Below are 26,903 nucleotides of genomic sequence, written 5' to 3'. Positions count from 1 at the left end.
GGGGGTAGATCTCTGTACGCTATGCCCTGCTGCCGGTGGAGCAGGGTGTGCTCTGCGTGCTGTCGATGCTGTGGTTTGTGCTGCTGCTCTCCGAGCCTCCGGCTGTTGTCGGTACAGGCTGCATTTTAACAGTCGACCCTGGATGAGAGAGAAGTGTCCGAGTGTCAGTATATACGGTTTAGGCAGCAGATCAGGATATCTGTGATCCCCGAGCCCTCATCTTACGTGAGAAGGGACGCCTTTGAAAAAGTGATACCAACTTGATTTAACGAAAACATGAACAATCAGTGGATCGGGTATGATTACATACCTAAAGAACAAAAATTAACCCTTTAATGACAAAGCCCGTACATGTACGGGCTCAAAATGCATTGTTTTCAATGGGTTTAGGGACCGCCCGTTGTCCTTAAGGGGTTAAGGAGCGGCCTGTGAAAAGTGTTGACACCTGCAGCACACGTGACGATAACACACACATTACTGCGTAGAAAAATACAAATAACCCTGCACACGGATGACACGCAAACCCATAAAACAACTGATACCGCTTGTTATAAAGTACACTAAAAATCCGATGGAAATGATGAACTGTAGTGTTGAATGCGGCAACAGATTGCAATAATGTATCAATTGCAATACCAAGTCTTAAAAGGGAAACACTAAAAATAGTGTAATAAAGTCTATTATTATTAGTAAATTTCTTAAGTGTTATCTTTTCCGGCTTTGTATTGCAATTGATACATTATTGCAATCTGTTGCCACGTTCAACACTACAGTTCATCAACAGATTGCAATAATGTTGCTGGTGGTGGCTTTGAGGACATGATTGTGGGATGTCTAGCCGAGTAATGTGCAGGAATAATAAATGGCCGGGCCATTTCCGTCATCTCATTTGCTGGCATGATAAAAGATTGCGAGCTGTGCGCACTTACGTGTATGCATGTAAATAAACCACAGGGCGGCTGTGAGAAGTACGCCGATTGCAAATGCTCCAAATGTGATCCCCAGAACAGCCCCGAGGCCGAGTCCATGATCTGAAGAGACAATAAACACAAGTCAGGACAAGCACTCTGCCCCCTCGGCCACCATCCACTCACCCTGCTGAGTGTAGCACTTCTGTAACTAAATGCAGCGTTAGATACATCATTCCGAGTCCTGCTGGATGCGCAGACCCTCCACAGAAATAATTTGTTAAAATAGTACGATTTTGCCTTAATTTGTTTTTCACCGGAACACCAAATTGTCATGTGGCACAAAACAGCTGGTACTGATTGGCTGTTGCCATAGAAAGTGGAAAAACAATTGTAAACGTTTCTTTGCTGTTTTTGTGGGATTAAAACACTTTGAAGAAAGAATAGAACGACAGACCTGCGAAGGTTTATTTGCTGAACATGCTAGAGAGTGCGGCAATGTTTTGTCTAAGTGGAACCGCGCTTTTAATCCCTCTCCCGCTGCTAGTTTTTGAGGTCTCTTCGGGGTGATGGATGTTGCTGTCCTTCACGGTTCTCTTCCTTAGCCCCTGGCGCTCTCTCTCCTGCACAGGGTGATGAGTCGTTTCTGTCTTTTCCCCTCTCTATGTTTTATGAGTCTGGTGTTTATTTTGGCTTCCGGTGGCTTCCTTCCTCCGCTCTAATCTCCCTCGTAACATTTGGCGGGGTCAGAACACACGCTTTCCTGAGGTCACCCATTGCCCCCGTGCTGAGCGCTCCCCGTCTGTGACATCATACATTGCCCCGAGGACGGGGAGGCGATGGCCGGAGTGTTATGCCTCTTAATTTAAAGGAAATAACATCTCCAACTGGAGCTGGAGCGGGATCTGACTAAGCCTTCTGAACCTTGAAAGAATGAAGACTAAGGTCTACCACCTGAATGCAGACAGCGAGGATGAGGAGTAATTCTGACACAATGCGGTTACAGTGAAGCATTTAGCAGGCATGTTCCAATGGTTGCTATGGTGACTGCACCCAGTTTCCCAGTTATCCCATGTAATTGTAACGGATTAATACCGTAACTTACCGGATCCATTGATGATGGTTATGTCCATTGACTTCTGCATTGTGCTGTGCTCCGGGCATCCCTAGAAGAACATGAGGACAACGTGTCAGAGACGGCCAAATAATGGCAGCCACCCAGGGCCCAAACACTGTCAGATTCCTTATTACCTCCATGATTATTCATCAGGGGTATAGACAGTCAGGGAGAAGTTGATCAAAAAAAGAGAAGATAGCGTTTTTTGTTTGAGGAATGTGCGCTCTTTTCAATAGAGCCTGAGGAATATGGTGGCCATGACCACTGCTAAAACCCCTATAGGAAAATGATTTCACTTGACATTGTCCACTTATAACATGGTATATGCTGTATATGCAGGTGGGGATAACCCTATTAGATCACAGATGCAATATAATAGCCAGGCCAGAGATCCATAAAGGGTTCTTTAACTCTATACATAGCGGAAAACCCTTTGAAAGGCATATATATATAATATATAATGTGTATAAAATATATAAACTAAATAGGTTGGGGGTTTTTTTTGTTTGTTAGGGTTTTTTTTTAGAATGGTAGCTGTGGGAGCAAAATAAATTTGGAAAAAAATACTGGAATGTGTTTCACTTCTTCCGCTCGCACAAAGCAGACAAAACAACACTTCCCTTCCCGGTGCGGACTCACACTCACCGTCGGGTTGTCAGCAGACAAACAAAAGGCGCAGGTCAGTTTAGCCGGACCGGATGTATCTGGAGCTCGCAGGGTAAGAGTCCAGCTCTCTGCCCGGTCTGTCAGCTTGGTGTGATTGTGGCTATTGCTCACTGCCAGCCTTTTCTCATCCACGAGTAACCAACACGTCTCCAGATATAGGTAGTCGTATTTTTCTGCATGGACCGTTGCCTGCAGGAGATCGAAAATTAATTCCATAAACATCATTTTGTTGTTTAATTGCAGTCTTATTTATACATGATGGCCGCTCTGCCAGCGTCGAGGGGCACCAGAGTAAGACCCCGTGACACATGTGCAGAATTCCAACCATACAGGGCTGTAGGCAATGCATCGGATTAGGCTCCTACCTCTGTACCTTTATACTTATTGTGGGGGATCCCAGCGAGTAACAAGACCCCAACATTTTCGGTGCCCTAGAAAACTGCCCAAATATTACATCTATCCACGTTAACTATGGAACGCGTAAACCAGAGTATAGTCTGAATGGAATTACAGGATGAGAATACTCAAGATATATATACACAGTATATATATAATTTATATAACATATATATATATATATTAATATACAGTATATAAATATATATATATCGTATATGATATATGTATATGTATATATATATATATATATATATACACACACACACACCGGTATATATCGTATATGATATAATATTAAATGTGCACCTAAGATTGGGCAAACTAAATATGGGGTTTATTCACTAACACAGGACTCTGCAGGAATGGCAAAACCCCCAAATACCAGATAATGCTATTTACTCGGCCCTTCTTCCAATGGAAGCTTATAGAGGCTGGCCCTTCGTAATGCACAACAGGGAGGTATAGCTGCCTCACAACTCCCAGGATCATGATACACCCCCCATAAATATCAGGTTTTAATAAGGTAAAAAATGAAAAGCATGGGAACGGTTAAAAGATAGTTACATTGATGTAGATGATCTTGTTGGCCTGCAGCTGACCGGTGGTCCTGTTGAAGTCAGGAGAGTCGGAGGCATTCAGCCCAATTTTGGGAGGAACGCACCAGGTGATAGCCTTAGAGATAAAGAAAGTATAAGAACGGTCACGACAGAAAGCAAAACCTTATCCTGCACTAATGATTTTTATTTTAAAAAAATGCTTTTTTTTTTGTGGGTTCCTTAATTTCTCTAAATATGAAACAAATTAATTTTATTTACGTGAAAATAAAACAATTCTGTTTAACTCTCTTGGTGCTACCGAAATTTAAAGGGTTAAAAGGGCTAAATATATAATTAAGATTTCCCACCAATCATAGGATCGTTCCGTTAGTCTTATTATCAAGCTAAGAATATTTTAGGTCCTTAAAGTAAAACTGTCACCTTCGCATCTATTACTACCGTCTAAAACTCCATATAACTTTCTTGTTCACTGAAACTGTTTTAAGATTTATTTGGTTTAAAAAATTGCTATTTTGGCTGAAGGAAGCCAAAATGTGTGGCAAACCTACCATATCATAGTCAGCAACACAATAGGGGGGGGGGGGTAAAGCTCAGTAGGAATCGGCATGCAACTTGCAAGAACAGGACTTTTATGTGAAATATATACATATAGGAGAATTTTTTGTATTTTTGACATAAACACCGTTAAATATGGTAATAAATGATGTACTCACCGTTCCTATATCTTTTCCTATTAGCAGCTACAAAGACAAAAATAAATAAATCAATCTATTTCCTGAATAACAAATCCAGCTCATATGTCCACAACAATTAGATCCAAAAAATGCTCTATATAATGTGTTAACGGTACATACTTTCCAAAATATAAGTTAAATTAAGTATCTGATTTGGGTTAAAGGCAAAAACGTTGAGACCCTGAGTTGAGTCTCGCCCTAACGTGATTGGTGGAACATTGCGGGGAAAGGAGGACACGATTCATACCGTGTTAATGTATCCATCGTTGTATTTCCTAAACTGGCAACTCTCCAAAGGTGAGACCAATAACAGGGAATGCCCCGTATCCTCGGCTCGGCACTCGGGGTCTTCAAGGGTGACTTGCATAGATTCATAGCACTCCTACAGCAAGAAGAAGAGGTTAGACCTACATCAAATGCTGGGGGTTAAATTGGATTTGGGTCCAAGGCATCTAGACCTACGGGCACGCCTAAAGTGGTCAGTAAAGTACCAAAGGAGCTAAGAGGGGCATCAACAAAAAATATACAAGCAATAAATCCATCCTCAAGAATGTCCATGGACCAACTTACCTGGTAGCTCTGCTTCTCTATGGTCACCACCATGTGGCTGTCTGTGCACTTCCATGGTTGATTCTCATGCAGTCTTCCTAAGCATTGCTTCTCCGGGGTAGAGGTAGGTTTCGAGACAACGGTTGTGGTTTCCTCCACTGGGGGGGGAAAAGAATAGATTCTCAAAAATGCACTCTCGGTTCGACCCAATTTACTTAAATTAACCAAAAAAAGGTAAAACTTTTCACTTTATTTCTAAATCTTGGGTGATTTACTCAAAATCTGGGTTGACAATTTCTTGTTAACGTTAATACTGTAGGTCCTTTACATTTTTTGCAAAGCGAGATCCATGAATGTCTCTTACCGCACGGCACAGATATAGTGACGGAATTTGTGTCGGTGACCTCTAGGTACGACAGGCTCGTGGCGTTTTCGTCCAAAGCGTATTGGATGAGTTCCTCGGAGTTGTCGGGGAGATCCACTATAAAGTGAGTGTGAGTGCCTAACCCAGGAGTGGTATAATTGCCTGTAACCTAAAGAGAGAAGGACACTTTGAGAGCTGTATAAAAGTAGTGTTAGCCCTTACTCACTACCAAAACCGAGACTGATGTCCGCCATAACTGACAACTGTCCCGGTTTCGTTGACATGTACGTGCAATGCTCATGACGTGCAACGTAATGTAATAAGTCTAATGAAGCATCCAAGCACAACCACTTAACGTTACAAATCCAACCACCAATGGCACCGCTGCCACTCTCTACCCCAATAACATGGAGGAGAAAGTTGACTTGATTTTGGAACTCAATGGAATCTGTTGATGTTGGGGGCTCTTGGTGGGTAAAAGTTTGGATTCCGAGCACACTTTGATAAAAATAACCATAGTTAGTGTATTTTTGATGGGCGTGGCCATATAACTAGCTCCGCCCTTAATATCTATATTATTAAGCTCATTATGGCTTCTGGACCACTACTGGTTTACGTATGGACCAATGGAAAGCCACACATAGGTTCCACATTATTTTCTCAGGATTTAACTATTCGTTGAGTTACAGACAGATATATATCATATGTTATTAACTATCCATACATACCCGAAGCTGTATTTCACTGTTAACCTCCGTATGGATTGACCAGGTATAGTTTCTGTTGCCTTTTAGGTACAGGGCAATTTTAGGAGTCAATGGGCAATCATCTATTTCAGCTTTCATAGTAACATCTATTGGGTTTAATCTGGGGGGGGGGGGGGGGAAATAATAATAAATAAATAAAAATGCAGGATTAGCGTGGAAAATATATCCACTAAGTAAAAATGCTTTATTGCCATAGCAGCAGAAAAAAATATGTGTTTTTTTTTTGTTTTTTTTTAGTATACTAGAAAACTCATACTGTATTTTGTCTTAGCCAAAAACAAACTTTAAAGGTAATAAAGAGTAAGATGTCTTTGTTTTACCCCATTCAGTGTTACCCCTGTATACCTTGGCTGAGAGAACATGTTGGTCACATGTACTATGTATGCATATTTAGTAGCTGCTGGATTGGGTCTTGGGATCTCACAGCTTTTTCCACCTCCGTTCTTAGAGATATAATTCAGGATTCCAGAGGCCTTAAAATCATTTTGAAGGACGCAGGACACCGGGCCGCCCTGATCTGTAAAGGAAAGGGTATTAGTGCCCATAGGGAAGAAGTAAAGGATCGCTGACGTAAGGTTGCCTTACAACAATCGATCACTTGAAACTTCAGAAGTAAAAGTGCAGACATCTTGATCAGTAAACGTAACTTTTCACGAAAGTCTAGAATTAAAAACTTCTTAGGCTGGCTAATCATGGTGAAGAAGAAGAAGAATATAATGCTTTCTAGTGAGCATCTCAAGTTCTCAACTACCTTTTAGTGAAACAATGTAATATATTATTAACAATGAATCGGAAGAGATTGAAAAAATAACTCCTAGTACTCTCAAATTCACCAAAATAATTAAATGCACAAAAAATACCCCCCAAAAAGCCGGAACTTAGGGGACATAATTACAAGGTACACGTTCTCAGACTAAGGCACAAAGTAAATAAACTTTTAAAACTCGGAAGCGGGGTTGTAAGAATGAGGAAGAGCACCATATATAGTGGCCAAATTATATATATTTTGGCCACTGGGTGCTCTTCCTCATTCTTAGAACCCCCCTTCTGTCCGTCATCTCGGCTGCTCTCCCCCTTCTCGCTTGCAGCATCCTCTGCTACATTCAGTTGCCTGACCCATCCTCAACATCCAGGCCCTCTACTCACCCATCCCCATGTTGAGATAGATTTGTCCGCTGTTGCTCAGCTCCCCAAAGAAGCTGACACCTCCATATTTTTCTTGGACCCAGGTCAGGAGCTCCCCACTTTCAGTAGGAAGTGCCTCGTTTTCAACGTTAAAGGTTGACGGTAAGCTCATGACATGCACACCATCTCGAGGCTGAAGGAGAAAGGCAAAGATAGATGAAACCCATGTGAATGTTAGATTGACCGACACCTAACCTCGGAGGGTAACACTTCACATGTGATATGGATACATAATACTAAGCCATTCCCCTTCAGACAAATTATATAACAAGGACAATGTGAGAAGCCTCTGCAGATGCCACCAGATGGACTGAGGATTGAGTTGGTTTCATCTGTTCTCAAAGTTACTTGTACTATATAAGGTTAAAATTAGAAATGGACCGCCATTGATGGTCTTTTCGTTTAACATCTTGCCCTTTGGTCGAAAGCTTCTTAACTAGACCACATGGACTTCTCCAGGCAGGGGCAAGAAAAGAGCCCAGAATCAAACATGTCGATGGGGAAGGGTCATCAGGAGTAGGGCATTTTAGGAAATAAAAAGAAATGAGAGCAATAATGGGTTAAAATTAAGAAAGGCATGGACGTTGGGGAATCATTTCGATCTTTGAAAAGTACGCTGGGAAAGAAAATTCTTGGGATCCACACTTGGGCCTCATCACTTGGGTCTCAGGTGCTGGTGAAAGAGGTGGTGTGGGGCCAGAGTCACTTTGGACAGTAATTGGAACTGAAGTAAGGATAGGTATTTATATGTTGGAGTATGTGGCTCTGTCCTAAAATAGGTAGCCATGTGTTTTTTAACATATTAAAACAAAAAAAATTATGGAAAAAGTTCTTATCAGCCATCAAAAAACACATAATCGCTTTAGGGGTCAGGTAAATGTATGGAGAGAGGAGCCTATAAGTTTGTGAACAGTGGGGTACGAGGTGCTTTAACAGGAATCAATACCCAACTAGAAAGAGTAGACATCACCCCTTTCACTCGGAAGATGTAACGTGAGATGCATTTGTGATAGACGAAGACAATTATTTGTGCAGATGGGGAAGGCATGTCTTGGGCTCACAGGTAAGGAACCCCTGGATTAACGGATCTGGACAATGACACAATGACGCAATGTTAATGAAGATGCTACGGTTGCTTTGTCTAGGAACTGACTTTGTGGAAAGAGGTTCCGTATAATATATAATAGTTATAATTACAGAAGGAATTCATGCTCCCAGGTGAATGACGTCATGAGGATACTCACATGGACTATTAGCGGCATACTGGATCCATTAACAGTAATTTGAAGGACAGATACGCCAGCATTGACTATCAGTACTCCTGGTAGTTCACTTGTCTTCTCTTGCTCATTAAACGTCAGCTCCAAGTTTAGAATCTTGAATGAAACAAACAATGATTAGATTAAAAAATTAGACGGCAAGTCACATATCCCTCAGCCCAACAGGGTAAGACGGACACTAATTGGTCAAAGCTGGAGAGGTAAATAGAACATTTACACCCGTCAGTGTAGGATGGCTGTTGAATGACTGCACACGTGTTCCAAGGAGAGAGTTGGCGCGGGTTAGCATGGATGCGGACATGTGGATTTATTTTCAGGGCCTGTTTGTTGGGGGGCAGAGATTTGGCTTAAAGTGTCAAATCTAAATATAATGAAACGTCTCAATTTGGGGAGCATCAGATTAGACCTGGAGTTGTCCAGGAGAAAGTTCCTCAACATTCCGCTATTATTATTTGATTACAGAGCTGAAACATACTCTGACTTCGGCCAATTACACCTAGAGCGGCGGGTCCATGCGTCAGATGGAGGAAGCCCTCTTGAGGGATCGGACCCCTGGATATGCTGCTTCATAACGAAGTGGATACAAGGGAGTCTGCATCACATCCCGTCATCTCTTTGTCATCACTGTTACTCCCTACATTAACTATGCTTCGTGGTGGGTCAACGATGCTTACCGTGCAGAAGAAGATCACCAGGGCCGATCCTCTAAAATGCCCAACCCTCCAGCAAACTCCGTCAATGTACTTCTTAGTAACTTTAGCTCCGTTACTATCTGTAGGAATATTTTACTATGTATCTCCATTGTAAGTGAACCGGTCCGTTTCTCTTGATCCGAGAAGGAATGTTTTATACAGATTTTACATGAGATCATTACTAACAAGAAATCAGCTTTTATCCTGTCTGAATCTTTCCTTCTGAAGGCCTCTCTTGCTGACGTTATAACATTTGTTTTTAATTAGTATTTTTTAAAAAAAACTCAAAATGAAGGAATTTTGCGATTTAGTGGGTTCTTGTGGGTTCAGTGTAGTTCTACACGCTATTAGTATGTTTGTCCAGTTGCCAGTTGATGTTACTAAAGATGGAAATCAGTTTTTTTGAGAGTTTGGTGAACTTGTCACAGGTACGGAGTTCATCGGGGGCTGGTAAGGACATTCTGTAAGTAAGGACTTCATGAAGTCTATGCACTGATACAGCAGTAGAGGATCATGGGAAGAATTATGGTGGTGGTAGTCCATTTGGATTTTGTGCGACCTCACCAAGCCATGTTTCACTGAAATGTAACACGCCAGAATTTTCCAGTCCACTTAAAAACAAGGCGTTTTGTCAGCGAAATGACCCCGCGAGGTGCATTCTGTAACGACAAAGTGTCGCCTTCAATGATGCCGTCTCGTGATCCGACTCACTTTCTATTTTTACCCCTTGTAGTCTGTAGACATTGTTTCCCGTTAACTGAATTAACACAGTAACTTCATCTCCACTTCCAGTAATTCTTTTGTGAGCCAATAATGCCCCCCTCCTCCTCTAAATGACAGTGCCCTCCACATGTAGCTCCATACACTCACTTCCAAAATAACCTGCCTTTGTATATAGTTACTTGGTGAGTCCCCAGCAGTCGAAGACCAAGAACGAGGATTATAAACCCATCACAATGATATTATATACACAACTGTATGCAGCCAATGGTGGACGGGAAACCTGCCCTGCTCGTCTCTCATTGGCTGCACAGCTTTATGGAACTCTAAGACAACTTTCAATGTTCTATGTTATTACATAAATACTTAATATACAGTATGTTTATATATATATATATATATATATATATATATATATATAAATATATATATATATATATATTTATACTGTGTTCCTTTGACTACAATCTAACCTTTTTGGGGTAAGAGTGCTCTGCTGGTTTTCACTGTTATATTTCAGCAGCTAAACCCTATTGAGTGCTTTTACTTTCTTCAGACCATGTTTAACTTACATGTAACATCCATGACCTTGTTGGAAAGTGCTTTTTGGCAAAACCAATATTCCCCGTAGAGCCCTGGGTTACACTGTTGATGTCCAATATAGACCTGCATACTTTATGATCATCACGTGAAGAATACCCCAAAGTAGTCATGAATAACTACGTTGAAAAGAACTCGGTCTACCCAAACTGCAATATTCAATTATCTGTAAAGCTGTAGGTAGACATACGGCTTCAAAGCATACGAATCTGCGTTAGTCCATTACAAATATATTAACAGATTTTGGATACTCACAAAGGGGTTTTCTGTCGCCATAACATTTAGGACGAAAACCTCCCTGTTGGCTCCAGAGCTCACACATCCCTTCTGAGCAAGGTCGGCCTGGGTGATTGAAACGATTCTGCTGTCCTCATATGCATCCCTCATTTCACATTTCTCAACATGTACTGGATCTGTAGGTAGCAAACAAAACATCAAGGGCCATTTAGTAAAATAAAGACGGGCAGTAAAGAGCGAGGAACATCCGTGTCGTGTAATATGTAAAAATATTCAACAGTAGTGCTATTGTGTCAAAAATTATCATTAATTATAATACAATTATCAAAATGATAAAACCACAAATCAATTTAAGATGCCGTAGGAGTTTTATTGCTCATGATATTCAAAAATGTTTCATTTTTGGATTCTTTTCAACATAACAACTTAACACTCTTTCAGATGATAGTTTTTGATGCTCTCGCCCAGCACCCAAACTCTCTACAGAGCGGAGGTCTCGGTGTCCTTCTTGGGTCAAACTCTTTTGTGACAATGTATCACACATCCATTGTGTATCGAAGACAGCAATAATGGAAAGACCCGAGTGGTTAAATATGTCATTATATGTAAAGGTACTTGTTGTCTATGGACAATTAACCCTCTCCAGTAAGTAAGTGTCCTGTAGGAGGCCAAATATAAAATGTATCTTCTTGGACCCTTTGATGGGACAGCCTGCGCTGAAGGCTTCCTGTTGTCACCATGCTATAGTTGGGGCAGTCACTGTGTGCCGTTCGGCAGCGGGAGGCCCGCTCTTATAACTGGAGTTCCCCTTTGTTTGACTACATGCCCTGAAGTCAGACACATTGGGTCTCGGCCGTAAAAATAGCTCCCTTCCCTCTGGATGTGTGGGCAGCTTCCTGCTCGAGGGGTGAGGACGGACACACGGTTAACAGAGGTTTTAATTAATGAGGACGGCTCTGATCCAACGTTCTGCACGGGGTCGCAGACCTGAAACTGTACTATTGTGCTTTGCTTCCTGCCAGCAGAGCAAACATCTCTTATCTGGATGCAACAGAGAGTCACCATATAGCCCCTGTCTCGGTCTGCTGTATACATCATATACATTGACTCGGCACTCATGGCGCACAGAATTTAAGCACGTTACGTGGTTAACTTATTATAATGACACAGAGGTTTACCCGTCACAAGGCAAGAGTTACAAGCGTGATTTGTGGTTCCGAATATAGCCACCATGGTGTCTAGTAAGTTACACAGAGTTTTGGCACCGTGACTGGATCCTTTATATCGTCCATCTATAGGGTACAGCACCGTTCCCGTTGCTTAATATCTGTTGGGCAAGACTAGACCTCCCGCATTGTGTGTGATGTCTGCCAAAAATACGGCGGTACGGAGGGATTACAGTCTAGAAGGTGTGTGTGGTGTTAGCGTGCATGAAAGTGTGTGCATGGCTGCTACCTTTCCCCTGGGTTAGTGAACTTCTGTAATATTTTCTTAAAACTAGCGTATAAATGAGTTTTTTTAATAAATACATGTTGGCGTATCGTGTCCTTTTATGATGGTGCTCGGCTTTTGTGCAGTTCTAGGTTCGGAGGGGAGAAATAAGTCTGTGGACGGGGGTTCCGATCTATTTAAGGCGGTGATAGTAAGGGGCAGTCCCGACCAGAAAACCCCAGCCTGCCCCTTACTGTATCCCCTGCGTCACTCATGGGCCGGCAGGCACCACATTATGTCATTATCAGATAAAGCCACGCAGGCGGGTGCCGGGAGAGAGGCGCTCAGCGGAGCAGATAGGAAAGAAAATGCAAAAAGGAAGTTCTCTGGATTCAAAAATAAATACAGTCGCCCCCCAACCCCCTTCAGGCACAAAATTAAACGTCACGACTCGACTCAGTGACTCCCTAGAGCCGAGAGTCCAGAAAGAAATCAACAAGGAATTGGGGATGCCAGACGGGTTCAGACAGGGGCAGGGAGACGACAGAGGGCCAGTTACAGATACGTCTTGTCAGACCCCTTAAATATATATATTGTATTAAGAGCTGCGTACATTGTTGGTGCTATATGAATCAAAGATAATAATAATAATAAAGAGTTAAGAGGTGATGGTGTGCGTGGCGGTGCAGCAGATCATTACAACAATGCATGCGCTGCCAATGCGTATGAACCAGAGTCCTGGGTGGGCATGTACGCAGAGTATACTGAGGGCCAAAGAGGGAGATCAGCCAGATGAATGCGTCAAAGGGAAAGAAGACAACAAGAGTCCAGATAATAAAAGGTGGGTATGGAGGAGAGGTGGCTAGATAAGATGTGGAGGGAATAGAGAGCTGGTGGGCAGCCAAAAGAAAGGTAGTTGGATAAGGTGTAGAAGTAACAATGGGTAGTGAGGTGAGATATGGAGACAAAAGGAGATAGGTGAGATGTGGAAGCAACTGGAAAAAGTGAGGGGAGATGTGGAGGTAATATGGGGTGATAAGGGGAGATGTGGAGGTAATATGGGGTGATATGGGGAGGTGTAGAGGTAATACTGGGAGATGTGGAGGTAATATGTGGTGATAAGGGGAGGTGTGGAGGTAATATAGGGTGATATGGGGAGATGTGGAGGTAATATGGGGTGATAAGGGGAGATGTGGAGGTAATATGGGGTGATAAGGGGAGATGTGGAGGTAATATGGGGTGATAAGGGGAGATGTGGAGGTAATATGTGGTGATAAGGGGAGGTGTGGAGGTAATATGGGGTGATAAGGGGAGATGTGGAGGTAATATGGGGTGATATGGGGAGATGTGGAGGTAATATGGGGTGATAAGGGGAGGTGTGGAGGTAATATGGGGTGATATGGGGAGATGTGGAGGTAATATGGGGTGATAAGGGGAGATGTGGAGGTAATATGGGGTGATAAGGGGAGGTGTGGAGGTAATATGGGGTGATAAGGGGAGATGTGGAGGTAATATGGGGTGATAAGGGGAGGTGTGGAGGTAATATGTGGTGATAAGGGGAGGTGTGGAGGTAATATGGGGTGATAAGGGGAGATGTGGAGGTAATATGGGGTGATAAGGGGAGATGTGGAGGTAATATGGGGTGATAAGGGGAGGTGTGGAGGTAATATGGGGTGATATGGGGAGGTGTAGAGGTAATACTGGGAGATGTGGAGGTAATATGTGGTGATAAGGGGAGGTGTGGAGGTAATATAGGGTGATATGGGGAGATGTGGAGGTAATATGGGGTGATAAGGGGAGGTGTGGAGGTGATAAGGGGAGATGTGGAGGTAATATGGGGTGATAAGGGGAGATGTGGAGGTAATATGGGGTGATAAGGGGAGATGTGGAGGTAATATGGGGTGATAAGGGGAGATGTGGAGGTAATATGTGGTGATAAGGGGAGGTGTGGAGGTAATATGGGGTGATAAGGGGAGATGTGGAGGTAATATGGGGTGATAAGGGGAGATGTGGAGGTAATATGGGGTGATAAGGGGAGGTGTGGAGGTAATATGGGGTGATATGGGGAGATGTGGAGGTAATATGGGGTGATAAGGGGAGATGTGGAGGTAATATGGGGTGATAAGGGGAGATGTGGAGGTAATATGTGGTGATAAGGGGAGATGTGGAGGTAATATGGGGTGATAAGGGGAGGTGTGGAGGTAATATGGGGTGATATGGGGAGATGTGGAGGTAATATGGGGTGATAAGGGGAGGTGTGGAGGTAATATGGGGTGATATGGGGAGATGTGGAGGTAATATGGGGTGATAAGGGGAGGTGTGGAGGTAATATGGGGTGATAAGGGGAGATGTGGAGGTAATATGGGGTGATAAGGGGAGGTGTGGAGGTAATATGGGGTGATAAGGGGAGATGTGGAGGTAATATGGGGAGATGTGGAGGTAATATGGGGTGATAAGGGGAGATGTGGAGGTATAGAGGTAATATGGGGTGATAAGGGGAGATGTGGAGGTAATATGGGGTGATAAGGGGAGGTGTGGAGGTAATATGGGGTGATAAGGGGAGATGTGGAGGTAATATGGGGAGATGTGGAGGTAATATGGGGTGATAAGGGGAGATGTGGAGGTATAGAGGTAATATGGGGTGATAAGGGGAGATGTGGATGTAATATGTGGTGATAAGGGGAGGTGTGGAGGTAATATGGGGTGATATGGGGAGTTGTGGAGGTAATATGGGGAGATATGGAGGTAATATGGGGTGATAAGGGGAGGTGTGGAGGTAATATGGGGTGATATGGGGAGATGTGGAGGTAATATGGGGTGATAAGGGGAGATGTGGAGGTAATATGGGGTGATAAGGGGAGGTGTGGAGGTAATATGGGGTGATAAGGGGAGATGTGGAGGTAATATGGGGTGATAAGGGGAGGTGTGGAGGTAATATGGGGTGATAAGGGGAGATGTGGAGGCAATTGGAGATGGGGAGATGAGATATGGAGGTAACAATGGTTAGTGAGGTGGGGCACAAGGAAGACAGGAAATTAAAGAGCCAAATGATTGTCACAGAGGGACTGGAGAAGCGGAAAGAAACCAGAAGAAGTTTAATGGGATTAATAAAACGAAATCATTCAAAAGTAAAAGACAAGGTCACACAAGGGGAGGAGAAGCTCACCAGATGAAGATAGAAAGAGCATTAAGGATCGCAGGAAGAGACAGAGCAGAGGACAGACTGGGTTAATTAAATAGAAGCAAAAATCTTAATGAGGGGGGGGCTGATAACAGCATTAAGGACACATGAAAAACAGAGACAGACGTTGAAGTAAATTACAAGAAGAGAGTGACCGAAGAATCACATCGAGAAAGATAAGATGAGAAAATGAGCAGAAAAAGAAACAAAGATCAGGGAGGACACAAGAAACCTTCACCGACTGAACATCAACGCGTCCAGAAGGGTCCAGAGAGAGCAAAGAGTGTTAATGAAGAAAGCGCAGAGCAGCGAGAGGCTTTAATCGGTTCCTTTTCCTTTGAGAGCCGCTCCACGAACTCCCAATCCTCACAGCTGAGCGAGGGACAGGATGGACGAGCACTTCAGGCCGAAGTAAATGTTAACAGGATGGAGCCAGCCAGACGGCGGACGCAGCCCATGGAACGAGCCACCGCGGGAGCGTTCTCTGGGTGTTTCAGACTGTGTTTTACCATCACCTAAACGCATGGATAGTCCATACAGAGAGACCTCCAGTGCTATGGAGTGATCAAAACAACATTGCGTATTGGGGCAATTAACTTATATGTGAGAAACACCTTACGTTACCGCCGATTATCGCTTTTTTCATGCCAAACGTTTATGGAGAAAATAAATAAATTTGCCTGTAAAGAGCTTCTAACAGTGTTTTAGAATGTGGTAAAAGATGTTCTTAAATCTTAGATGTTCCAGATTACAATATACGGTATTCTTCACTCACTAATGGGGTGAAAGGTATAGAGCTGGAACATGAGAGATAGAGAGAGAGAGAGAGAGAGAGAAGGGGAGCGACAGAGGGAGAGAGAGAGAGAGAGAGAAGGAGAGCGACAGAGGGAGAGAGAGAGAGAGAAAGGGAGCGACAGAGGGAGAGAGAGAGAAGGGGAGCGACAGAGGGAGAGAGAAGGAGAGAGACAGAGGGAGAGAGAGAGAAGGGCAGCGACAGAGGGAGAGAGAGAAGGGGAGCGACAGAGGGAGAGAGAGAAAGAGGGAAGGGGAGCGACAGAGAGAGAGAGAGAGTGAGCGCAAATTTGGTAAAGATGATCCCTGAAGTCTAATGGATTGCAAGCTTTCTAGACTATCTAGGCCATAGGGTTCAAGAACTATGAGCCCTGGGGAGGGTATATTGACAATAATTAATGATGTCTGAATCAGACAAAGCTGTTTTTAACAGACCAGGCACCAAACTGTCTGCTCCATCATTCCTAATAACACAAGAGATGAGAGAGTTTGGTAGCAGATAAATGGACCACTTTAGCCCCAGCCAACTCAGTGCAATGTGCGTTATGAGAATAGATTGTAAGCTTGCAGGAACAGGGCCCTCTTCTTCCGTATAAGTATTTTTGTAAATGTCGTATCCTCTAGATCGTAATCAAATCCTTTAAAGTTTTGGTGGGCTCTGAATAAGAAGATGGCGGGACCCGTTACACTAAAAGAATAATAACACGTTTATGGGTAACATCGAGTTAGGATCTCCAATCATTGCCATAAGCAAAGCTCATTACCTTATAAAATATAAAAGAATAATAATCTTAGAAAAGACTCTTGTGGTCGTTAAGCTAACATTTCCATCGTTCTCAGAGTTTATCTAGATTAGAGCAGTCGCATATTTTTGGATGATCATCGCTGGCCCACATCTGGGAGTTTCTGGGGGTTTTGGGTTTTTTTATGTTTGTGTTATCGTGTCTAAGATCTTTTTTTTTTTACACGAAAAAAAATTGTAGGCAAGCACAAATCAGAAAAAGGGAAGTGGAGGCGCAGAGCATCGGCCTCCGAGGGTCATTTACAAAGAGACGACAACAACAGCTGTTATTGGATTATAAATCCCATCATCCCCGCAACATCAACAACAGGAGCTGAGAATAATGTGACTGCTCGGGATTAAGGAAAAACAGAATGTCGCCTACAATTCGTGTACCCACGGCAGATAACTATCAACCCTATCGTTCCTACATCTTTCTGCAGCCGTCTTATACTTGATGAAAATGATAGGAGTGGTGGTTCTGCTGTTTTTGCCAGCTGTAGCATATGGTGCCGACATATGAATTCAATTTTGTGTCCCTGCAGCTGGGATACATTACAACCCGTCCAACGCGTTACTGAGACGGTCTTCCCCCAACATAAAAAGCCCAGGAATTTAAGAGTCCCTGCGATTTATTTTCACATGTGACCCAGCGATTCAAACTCCCGTTACCCGCAGCCAGACGTGACGGCTGCGCTTAATATTGCAACTCATCCAGATGAAGACGATGCCCGCTCTCTAGTTATTAAGGAAGGACATGAGGTCTGTATATATATATATATCAGAAAAACTTTTTCTCCAGCAAAGTTCTAGGACAAAAAACGTAAGCGGATCCCGTACCAAAAGCCGCTCGATCTCACGGGGTCCGGCAGGAAGTTGGAGGAATTTTAGCGTGGGAGAGAGAGAGTCGTTATTTAAGTGTCCCGTTCCTGCTTTTTATGCCATGACCGAATTCCCATTATCCTTAGACATTAAAGATCAGAGTGAGGACATCTGGAGAGCGTTCTCCTCTTCACCAAACTCCTTTCCCATCACGTCAGACACATAAATATTGGATTTTTTAACCCGATACATTCATATGTTTTTTTTTTTCGTCACGGTAAGATATGAAAGTCATTGACACAATAAGGGAATAATAACTAGTTTTGGACTAACTTAGGTCAATGAAGATAAACCAACCATTCGTGTTCCCTATAAGATGACCAGGTCTGTGCGGAAAAAGTCAAGAAACGTCTAGCAAATCTAACATCTTTTCTGTGTTTTATAGAAATAAAAGAGACACCCCCCCCCCCGTCCTAGTCCTGCAAAATGCATTTTCTATAAAGAGACCCCTTTAATAATGAGTTTTAGGGAAGTCTGTAAGCCGTAACTCTATGAGCTGATGGTAGCTGTTCAGAAACAAATCAAAAGAAACCAGCAGAGCTCACAATCTAATCCATGACTGCGCTAATTCCGGTTTATATTATTTTTATAGGCTGGGTGTGGCGGTTTGATAAATGAATATAGAAATGTGGTATGGGTGATGGGACTTGGCTCCAGGGATCTATACATCACGAATGAGACGGGAGACTTACATGACTGTCCAGCAGCGAAGCAGATGGCGAGAACCAGCAGCTGGAGACCCTTCATTCTGTCGCTGACGCTCCGTCTTTGCGAGGAATGACGGCTTTTAACCCGTGTCCAGCGGTGAAGGCTTGGTACAGGTTATGTGCAGGCGGCAGGGCGGCAGGGCAGCTGGGCGCACCGGCACGGAGGAAGGCGAGGGCGCGCGGACACAGAAATCCAGATTTTATTCTTTTCGGTGAGATTCGCCGGTCATAAACACAGAGAAAGCAAAAGAGAGAGAGAGATAAGGAAGGAAAGAGAGGAAGTTTGTGATGCAACGGGAGAGGAGATAGGAGGTGGTAAGAGGACAGCTGTCTCGAGAGCTCTGAGACTACACTCAGCACTCCCTACTCCAAGGATGCAGGAAACCGCTGGAGCTGAAGGAGGTCTTATGTAGCGGAGAGTCACTCGCCAAGAAGGAAATGCCTTTTTTACAGAACTTTCAAAAAAATAAAATCTCCAAGGGACCCAAATACCAGAGCAGGGGCCAGAAAAACAGACCCCCCTCTTTCTAACACACTTCCAAAAGGCGCGGCGTGGTCTTTAAGGAGCTGGACCCCTACAGGGGGGGGGGGGGGCTTTGAGATCGGCTCGATGGCCATGCCATTTCTTTTAAAGCTCTGTTATTTTAGGATTTTGTATTGTCTCGAATGAGCCCCCTGGAGCGTTAAATACTGCAAGAAAGGAGGCTTCATAATGGGAGATAAAACCTTGTATATTATATTCTATTTATATCCGATGTATATATTTTTACTGCTTTACTAAGGGAGCAGTAGATACATGGGACAGGCACCCAGCGGAAGTGGTAGGGGCATTTGGGTAAAAAGTTTAAAAGAAAACTCTTTTCTCAAATTCTAAATTTCAGTATAAGAAATATATCTATGTAACAAAGTGTACAGAAAAAATATATATAATAAAATAGGCAATAAGTATGTTTTAAATACCCTTGCATGGAAGAAGCCATCATAACATGCATGATTATTTGTCCCGTAACATAATCATATATGTTACTTCTGCCACCATTTTTTTTAACAAGAGACCATGGGGAAGACAGGTAAACACCTGGGTCCCATGAGAAGAGAAGCTGTCCTGGATAGCTGCCCACCTGCCCTGCATTTGTGGGCAGAGAGGATCATGGGCCAGTTGGGAAGACCCTCTGATTCCCCCCGACCAGCCCAGAGAGCTGGATTATCTATTGACGTATGAACTGTTGCAGCACCGACCTCCGTTGCAGCTCATGCTTTGCCTCTTCGTGATGCTGGCGTCACTAGGTGGCTATTTGTGTAAGGTGGGCAGGTGACCACACCTCCCACCCACCCACTTCTGAGACTGACTCCACCCCCCACACCTGGTTATGGGTTAACACCTTGTAGGATTGATAGACTGAAGGAGAGGGAGCCATGCCCTAAAATGATACTAGGTTAAAAATTGTTAGATGGGGCCCTGGGCCAATGATGAGGCTGGGGACCTTAAACATGTTTTAAAGAGGATGGCAGGAGTGTGCAAGTGTGTGTAAGTGTATGGTAGTTTTGGTGTTTAAGCGAGCATGTGTGAGTGTATGATGTTAGTTTGTGTGGATGTGTTAGTATATGGTGTTAGAGTGAGTGGTGTAATAGTAACTTAGTAAGGGTGTGTGTGTTGTTAGAGTTAGTGTGTGTAAGTGTATGGAGGAATAGTGTGTGTATGGTGTTAGCGTGAACATATGTGTGTAAGAATACTGTATGGTAAATGAATGAATGAAAGTAATAAATTAACCAATTAAATACAGTGGCTATACTTTAAGGTGTAACCCTCTAGTCCCTGGAAAAAACTGATGGTAGATATACAATCAAACTGAATATAAACCTTAACTTTAAACTAATCTTAGTATAAAAAGCTTAAATAGGTATCTCAAGAGATATTTGGTTTGTATGAATAAATATATAAAAGTATATATGTGTATGGTAAATCTCATCTGCAATGGGACATCCCACTGTATTTGGAGGGGAATAAATGCCCTCTTACTTATATCACACAGGAGGATATCCCCAATGAAAACTTAAATTCATTAAATAATAAATAAAGTTTATTACTTAATAAATATATTATTATATTTTTCCTAATTATCAACCATTCGCCTATTTAAGCTTTCTTTATACTAAGATTCATTAAAAGTTAAGTTTGATTGTGGCTCTACCATAAGTTGTTTTGAAGGAATATGTGTTAGCGTATGATGTTAGAGCTGGTGTTAGTTTGAGTTTGGTGTTGGAGTGAGCATGTGTGAGTGTATGATGTTAGTGTGGGTGTGTTAGTTAGTATATGGTGTTAGAGTGAGGGGTGTAAGAGAGAGGGTGTGGATGTTAGTGAATGGTGTTAGAGTAAGTGTGTGTAAGTGCATAGTGTAATAGTCACGGTGTGTTTTCATGTATGATGTTAGAGTGTGTGGGTGTTAGTGTATTCTGTTAGAGTGATCTAACATGGTGTTAGAGTGAGCGTATGTGAGTAAGAGTATGGTTAATGAACATGATGAAAGTTAAGTGTTATGTTTATTTTTGACTGTGGCTCTACCATCATTTTTTAATGAATATATGTTAGCATATGATGTTAGAGTGGGTGTTTGTCTTAGTGTTTGGTGTTGGAGTGAGCATGTGTGAGTGTATGATGTTAGTTTGTGTGGGTGTGTTATTATATGGTGTTTTAGTGAGTGTTGTCAAAGTGAGAGTGTGTATGTAAGTGTATGGTATTACAGCAAGTTTGAGTGTTATTATGTGTGTATGTGTTATTAGTTATAGTGGGTCCCTAAAGAAATACTGCACCCAAGTGCTGCTAATCCTAGACCCACCACTGCAGGAGCAGTGTCATGGATAAGACAAGAAATGGCCCCGTACTGTGTGTTGCATTAATAGTTCACAGTCACCGTGTAGCTCTGTGTTTTAAAAGTGTGTTGGTAAAAATGTAAAAATACTGTAGATCAAAAAACAATTAAGAAGTATATATTTATGAAGGATTTGTGTTTGGGATCGCCAACCAGAACTACATTGTTGAGGGATTTCCCCCTGAAAGGGTTAACAATGAGTCAGTAACGTGCCGGCCGGCAAAAGAATCACACTGTTCTGTTTTTCACCAGAAAAAAAGGCGGCGACCATAAATACAATTGAAGTCGAACAGACTGACGTATAGATCTAAACACACAGAGGCTCCGAAGATAAAAAACAAAATGGCGGACGTAGACTGCAGAGCCGGTGGAAAGCTCTGATAAAGGGGCCATGCATGAGGAATGAATGAGGCGACAGGGCCCCGACGATGTGTTTGGTGCCATAATCCTGGACTCCGGGTGCTTTTCGAGAGGGTTAGGAGACGTTACTGATCTGCAAACGCTCCTTTCAGGAAACCGAGAGACAGATATTTTTGGGTTTTGATTGTGTAACAGACTTACAATAGAAATTAAATGGCAGGGGGCACTTCCTGTCTGTCACCCAGCATATGACTGGCGACAGCTAAGGGTCAGGAAGTGCCCTGTCTGCGTCCCTTATTACTTGCGTCGTGTGTAATTGTATAGATATGCGAGTTAAGTCAATGAAACGCACCGAGTCGGAGGGAAACCGAGGTCTGGGAGCCGCAGAACTGGAGAATTGGGAGAAACAGATCAGATCACAACACCAAGCAGGCTCAGGCGACGAAAACAGGGAGACTTCCCAAAATTCTGAGCAATCTTTTCTATTTACATCGGGGCAATACGTACTTTACCCTCATCAAAATAATGGGAATAAAAAAAGAAAAAAATTTAACCGCAGCAACTATGCAACTATATGGAAATGCTCGGTATATTTCCATGGAGGATACTGTGTGTCGGGGGGACAGGGAAACATGTTACTCCAGTACTAGAACCGCACTTTCGTTTCGCACCAAAGGCCCGTAAAGCTTAAAGCGCCTTTGGTGCGAAACGCGTTGAGTAGGTTCTCTGTTCTAGTGGCTGGTATGTATTTTGTTACTATTGGGGCAAAAAACCCGAGACTCAGGGTCAAACTCGGAGCATTTCACACATTCCAGTGATGTATAGATTGGGAAGGGCCCTTCAATATGTCGCCCCGGGGCGAGAGTTCTGCAGGGGCTGTGCCAGCTAGGGGCAAATGGGCTTGTTACATCTCCACACCATTCAGTAAGTGGCAGTAAGTGGCCTTCCCAAGAGCTTGATCATCTAACGGGGTAACCGTTAGTGTGGCACCTCGGATCTGCCACCCCAGACCCAGATCGGCTGAGGCCAGGATAGGTCACAGCTTGGAATCATGTTCAAACGTGTTAGATTTGGTATATTATACGTGGAAGAGCACTCTTAACGTATCCAGATCATGGATTATCTTGCCATGAACATTACGGTCATGACAGTAACATTATACATGATCGTTTATCTGGTGAGCACATCTCCCAAGTGTCTCTTTTTCAGGAGTGACAGTCTCTTTTTGGAACTAAAACCAGTTTGTCCTTCTCCCCTCCTTCCTTCTCCCCTCCTTGATGCCCCTCTTTTCTGGGCGCTCATAACCTTTGCTAGATACAGGTTCAGAAGTCATATATACATATTTACTTGAACTTGGTAGAACATAGTAAGACATTTTGGAACCTTTGAGTAATTATTATGGGTTGGGGGGGTCTGTAATACATTTTAATTGATCGTTATTTGTAGGTAAGAGCTGCTTTCACAAGATCACAGTAAATATTGGTGGCTTAACGTATCTGTACGTCGCGGTCGGTGGTTAAAGTCGGAGGGGATGGTCGGCTACGGGGCAGACACATGGCTCGCCCTCCCTTCTTATATCCTTCACTTCTAGACAGCAGAGGATATAACTCATAATATTAATAACTTGGCTGCTCAGTTCATTATCTATTTTTTCATTGTTATATTTCCTGTTCTAAGTAAAAGAGACATTCTGACCTGCGTCAGTTACTTAGGTCAACGTGTCATCCGACGATCTTCGGTAAAGAGAAATAAATAACGGCCTTAATTAATTAAAACATAGACCCTTGTTTAGAACTATACTTCTTAATATTATTATTATTATTACTACTAATATTTGGAATAATTAGTGTCTAGTACTGGATTTTTCTATTTATTTTATAATTAAATTTTTTTTTCTTTTCTCCCTTTGCGTTGTTATGGATTTCTTTGACATCATTGCTTATCTCCTTTGTATCCCATAGAGAGAGAAACGCACGAGGACTTTGGGACACTTGATGGTTGGAACATTTTTAAGATGTTTTTCTTCGCGATGAGATAATATATCTCATCGCAGCAGACGTTTCAGATTTGGCAGTATGTGTTTCTTCCCAGACTCGTTATTTTATCGTACTTATTCCCAAAGACTGTCGGCGTTTGTTTGGATTGATAAAGGTCTCATTTGTTTTGGGAGCTAAGTAACTTTACTGACGGTGATGATCCAACGAGCCAGATGATCCAGATGTTGGACACAATGTGACAGCAACAATGCACGGGAGAGTATGGTGGAGACTGTACAGCTCCAGGGGTATTTACGTTCTAATGGGACCCCAGGCAGAGCTCTTTGGGGCAGAATGTGTCTGTAAGCAATGGCTTGGCTATAAGCAATGAAAATCCGGGACAGTTGGCCGCTATGTCTTAAGTGGGGAATGTTTTTCCCTTTAAACCTACCTTGTTGTATGATAAGGCACATGGGATACATTCTCACACCTTCCCAACCCATAGAGAACCAACATGGCCAATTTGATGGGTATATCACCCACCTCCCCTGCTTATTTTTCCATTTCCTCTTGATAATTACCATTGTCTGCCCTTAAATAACAAAAATTGAACGTCATACCTGGTATCTTTCCAACGTAACTCACACTGAGACCGTGGAAATCATAACATTTTGATTTTCCACATATGTTATGGCTTTAACGGCGCATTTATATTGTTATCTGCAATTTCTGGAATTTTAAATAAATTATGCGCCTTTAACTCTTTAATTCCCCTTTCTGGTTAAACTGTACATTTCTTTTTTTAAGCTCCCCCCTCCCCGTGTATTACTAGAACTTTATATTTTCTAATAGTTTAGTACATTTTGCCCAGGTCCTGCCTTGGTCCCAGATGAGTCAGGCAGATGTTTGGGGTGCCCGGACTGGGAGTGGGTTGCTGACAGCGATCCCAGAAATTGCCCCCAAGTCTGTCTAGTGCATAACAGGGGAGCGCTGGAAGCCTCCATAATGATGGAGGACATGTACAAGATATCTATGCCTGTAAGTATAAAAAGACGTGGTATGTACTGCTCTAGGTAAGAATAAAGTGTCGGGGGGGCTATTTGGTCTAGGGCTGTAACCCCAGGAGCCAGTCTACTGCTGGTGCCTACCATTGTCTCCTAAATTCTACAATGCGGTCCTCTTACACACGCTGCCAAGTGTCCCTGTTAATAAGGAGCAGTGTCTCTTTGGGACCTAAATTCTTCTGTTTCCTTCTTACGTCATAATGTTTCTTTTACTGTTTTTGTATCGCTAACAACTCCACTAATGGGTACAGTAACAAGGCGGTGTAATTACAATACAGTATTCTTCTGTGGACCCCTAGCCATCCCTAATCACAGCTCCCTAAAACGTGTCCCTTTTTTGCCGTTGTGCTATACAGCTGTGCTTTGTTTACTTCTAAAGCCATATCTGTTTATTTTCATGGCATTGGGTAAGAGGTGGTCCTTGCTTTGCAATGTGGTCCCCAGACAGAAAAGCATGAAAATAAGCAGATCGGGTTTTAAACTGTGGGGCTTATTCACTTAACAGTGAGCAGCAGGATGGAATCCAATCTTACTGCATTAACTATCTTGGGAGGAGAAAGACAGGTCAGCCAATGGTATGAGGGATTAGATATTTAGCCCAGTGGCCTGATCAGACAGGAGGATTTCTCTTTGCCCTCCTCTTATCAGGTTTGGGTTGCAAGATAGGCGGAGGTTGAAGGGTCCCAGTCTTTACTTTAGGTTCGCCGGAGGTGTGGTAGCCGTGGCAGTTAAGTTTGGTGTGGTTATTGGCCGTTTTCCGCAAGCTGGGTCCAAGGGAAGTCTTGCAGTACTGATCCACATGTAGAGGGGCAACATGTGGGAAATATTGGTGCTGTAACTGTTTGTAGAGTGCCCCTTGAGTGGAATTGAGTTTTTGGTTACATGGTTGTTAAAGTAAGTTAAGGGTTAGTGTTGGTATCCCCCCCCAGTAAGTCACAGATGGGTTTAACCAATTAATGTAATGAAAATATTAGGCGCAATGGGGGTTATGAGAAGTATTTCTCATTTTACTATATTTGGCGTGTTATGATATGGTGATTATCTAATGGGACTATAGCTTTACACATTTCAAAAGATTACAGTCTCCTGTCTCTATTAGGGTGGAAAGGAGAACCCGATATCCAGTGCCTGGGTCAAGCAACTAACCTACAAGTCTCTGCTTAGTGCATGAACTTCACTATTCACCAGTGGGAATGCAGGAGAAAAGGGCAGCTCCCCAGGCCCAGGTTTATGTTGGGGCTCCCTGAAGCTGTCGCATTGTGCAGGTAACATTGTGTTTGGTAGCTGTTTCTCCAGGGGTCAGAGCCGGTTCGGTTGGCTGGCCCACTGGCCCCATTATGTCCCTAAGACTCATTTGGCAGCCTCTATGGAGGTTTTCAGGCAGTAAAGGTGGGATGTTTGGCCAGTTGCTGCTCGGCTCTGCTTCTTTTCTCAAGTTTCCAAAATCGGTTAGCTCTGTTTAATGACACCAGGCACCTCTTCACCCAAACACTAAGTAAAAGACCCCCAGAGATTCTCCTCGACAGTTCCCAGCTACGCCAGTTCTTCTCCCAAATCATTCTGAAGGTCAGAAGAACTGGACTGGTTTAAAAATCTTCAGCCCAATGACCCAACTTTTTAGTCTACCTCCCCAACGTTACGACATTTGTAGCTCTTCTCCATCTTTTCTTTTTTTGACAACTCCTTATCTTGCAATTAAGATCAAAAGATGAGATTTGGATCATACCCACTAATTATGTAGGCCTGTTATTTCGCACCCTACCTTACCCCAATCCTCATTAGGTGTCAATAGTGTCCCAAACATCTACAGAACATGGCAACTGGAGATGTGTTTCCTCCATTAAACTGTCCACACTGACTTTCTCTAGAACATCACCGCTGTTATCGCCCCCAAATAATATTAGTTTATTCAAACCCCTCGCTGCAGAAAGGGTAACGACCCTACAGGATCAGCGTTTTAAAAAAAAAATATACTGAAAAAGTTAATTCTACAGCAAGAATAAGAAAGTAATATAAATTCCAGTGGCTTTGTCCTTCCTTTCCACTCCCACCCTTCAGCATGGCCCTTCATATCAAGGTCAGAG

At 43.0% G+C, this 26,903-nt stretch overlaps 1 protein-coding gene across 1 annotated transcript; it reads right to left on the bottom strand.

The window, feature by feature from the left end:
- Positions 1 to 19: 19 nt before the first annotated feature.
- LOC149284848 (endoglin-like) lies at positions 20 to 9,761 on the bottom strand. Its single transcript, XM_089496021.1, has 12 exons — positions 9,651 to 9,761; positions 8,491 to 8,622; positions 7,208 to 7,379; positions 6,382 to 6,578; positions 5,295 to 5,463; positions 4,952 to 5,088; positions 4,629 to 4,763; positions 3,655 to 3,762; positions 2,671 to 2,880; positions 2,014 to 2,074; positions 930 to 1,031; positions 20 to 138 (listed from the first exon to the last, which is right to left on the bottom strand). The coding sequence occupies exons 1-12, from the start codon at positions 9,759 to 9,761 to the stop codon at positions 20 to 22; spliced, it is 1,653 nt and encodes a 550-aa protein (XP_089352147.1).
- Between the last annotated feature and the right edge of the window lie 17,142 nt (positions 9,762 to 26,903).

The sequence above is a fragment of the Sceloporus occidentalis genome, unplaced genomic scaffold (assembly GCF_023333645.1).
Source record: "Sceloporus occidentalis isolate IW3139 unplaced genomic scaffold, rSceOcc1.0.p SCAF_87, whole genome shotgun sequence".
Classification (NCBI taxonomy): domain Eukaryota; kingdom Metazoa; phylum Chordata; class Lepidosauria; order Squamata; family Phrynosomatidae; genus Sceloporus; species Sceloporus occidentalis.
This window is presented reverse-complemented; position numbering and strand designations above follow the sequence as displayed.

Excerpts from the sequence above, each read along its gene's own strand:
- LOC149284848 (XM_089496021.1), bottom strand. The coding sequence starts at position 9,761 with ATGGACTACCACCACCATAATTCTTCCCATGATCCTCTACTGCTGTAT. Across the intron at positions 7,380-8,490 it reads GTATGCCGCTAATAGTCCAT|CCTCGAGATGGTGTGCATGT; the intron begins GTGAGTATCCTC and ends TTTCTCCTTCAG. Across the intron at positions 6,579-7,207 it reads CTATCTCAACATGGGGATGG|ATCAGGGCGGCCCGGTGTCC; the intron begins GTGAGTAGAGGG and ends TTTCCTTTACAG.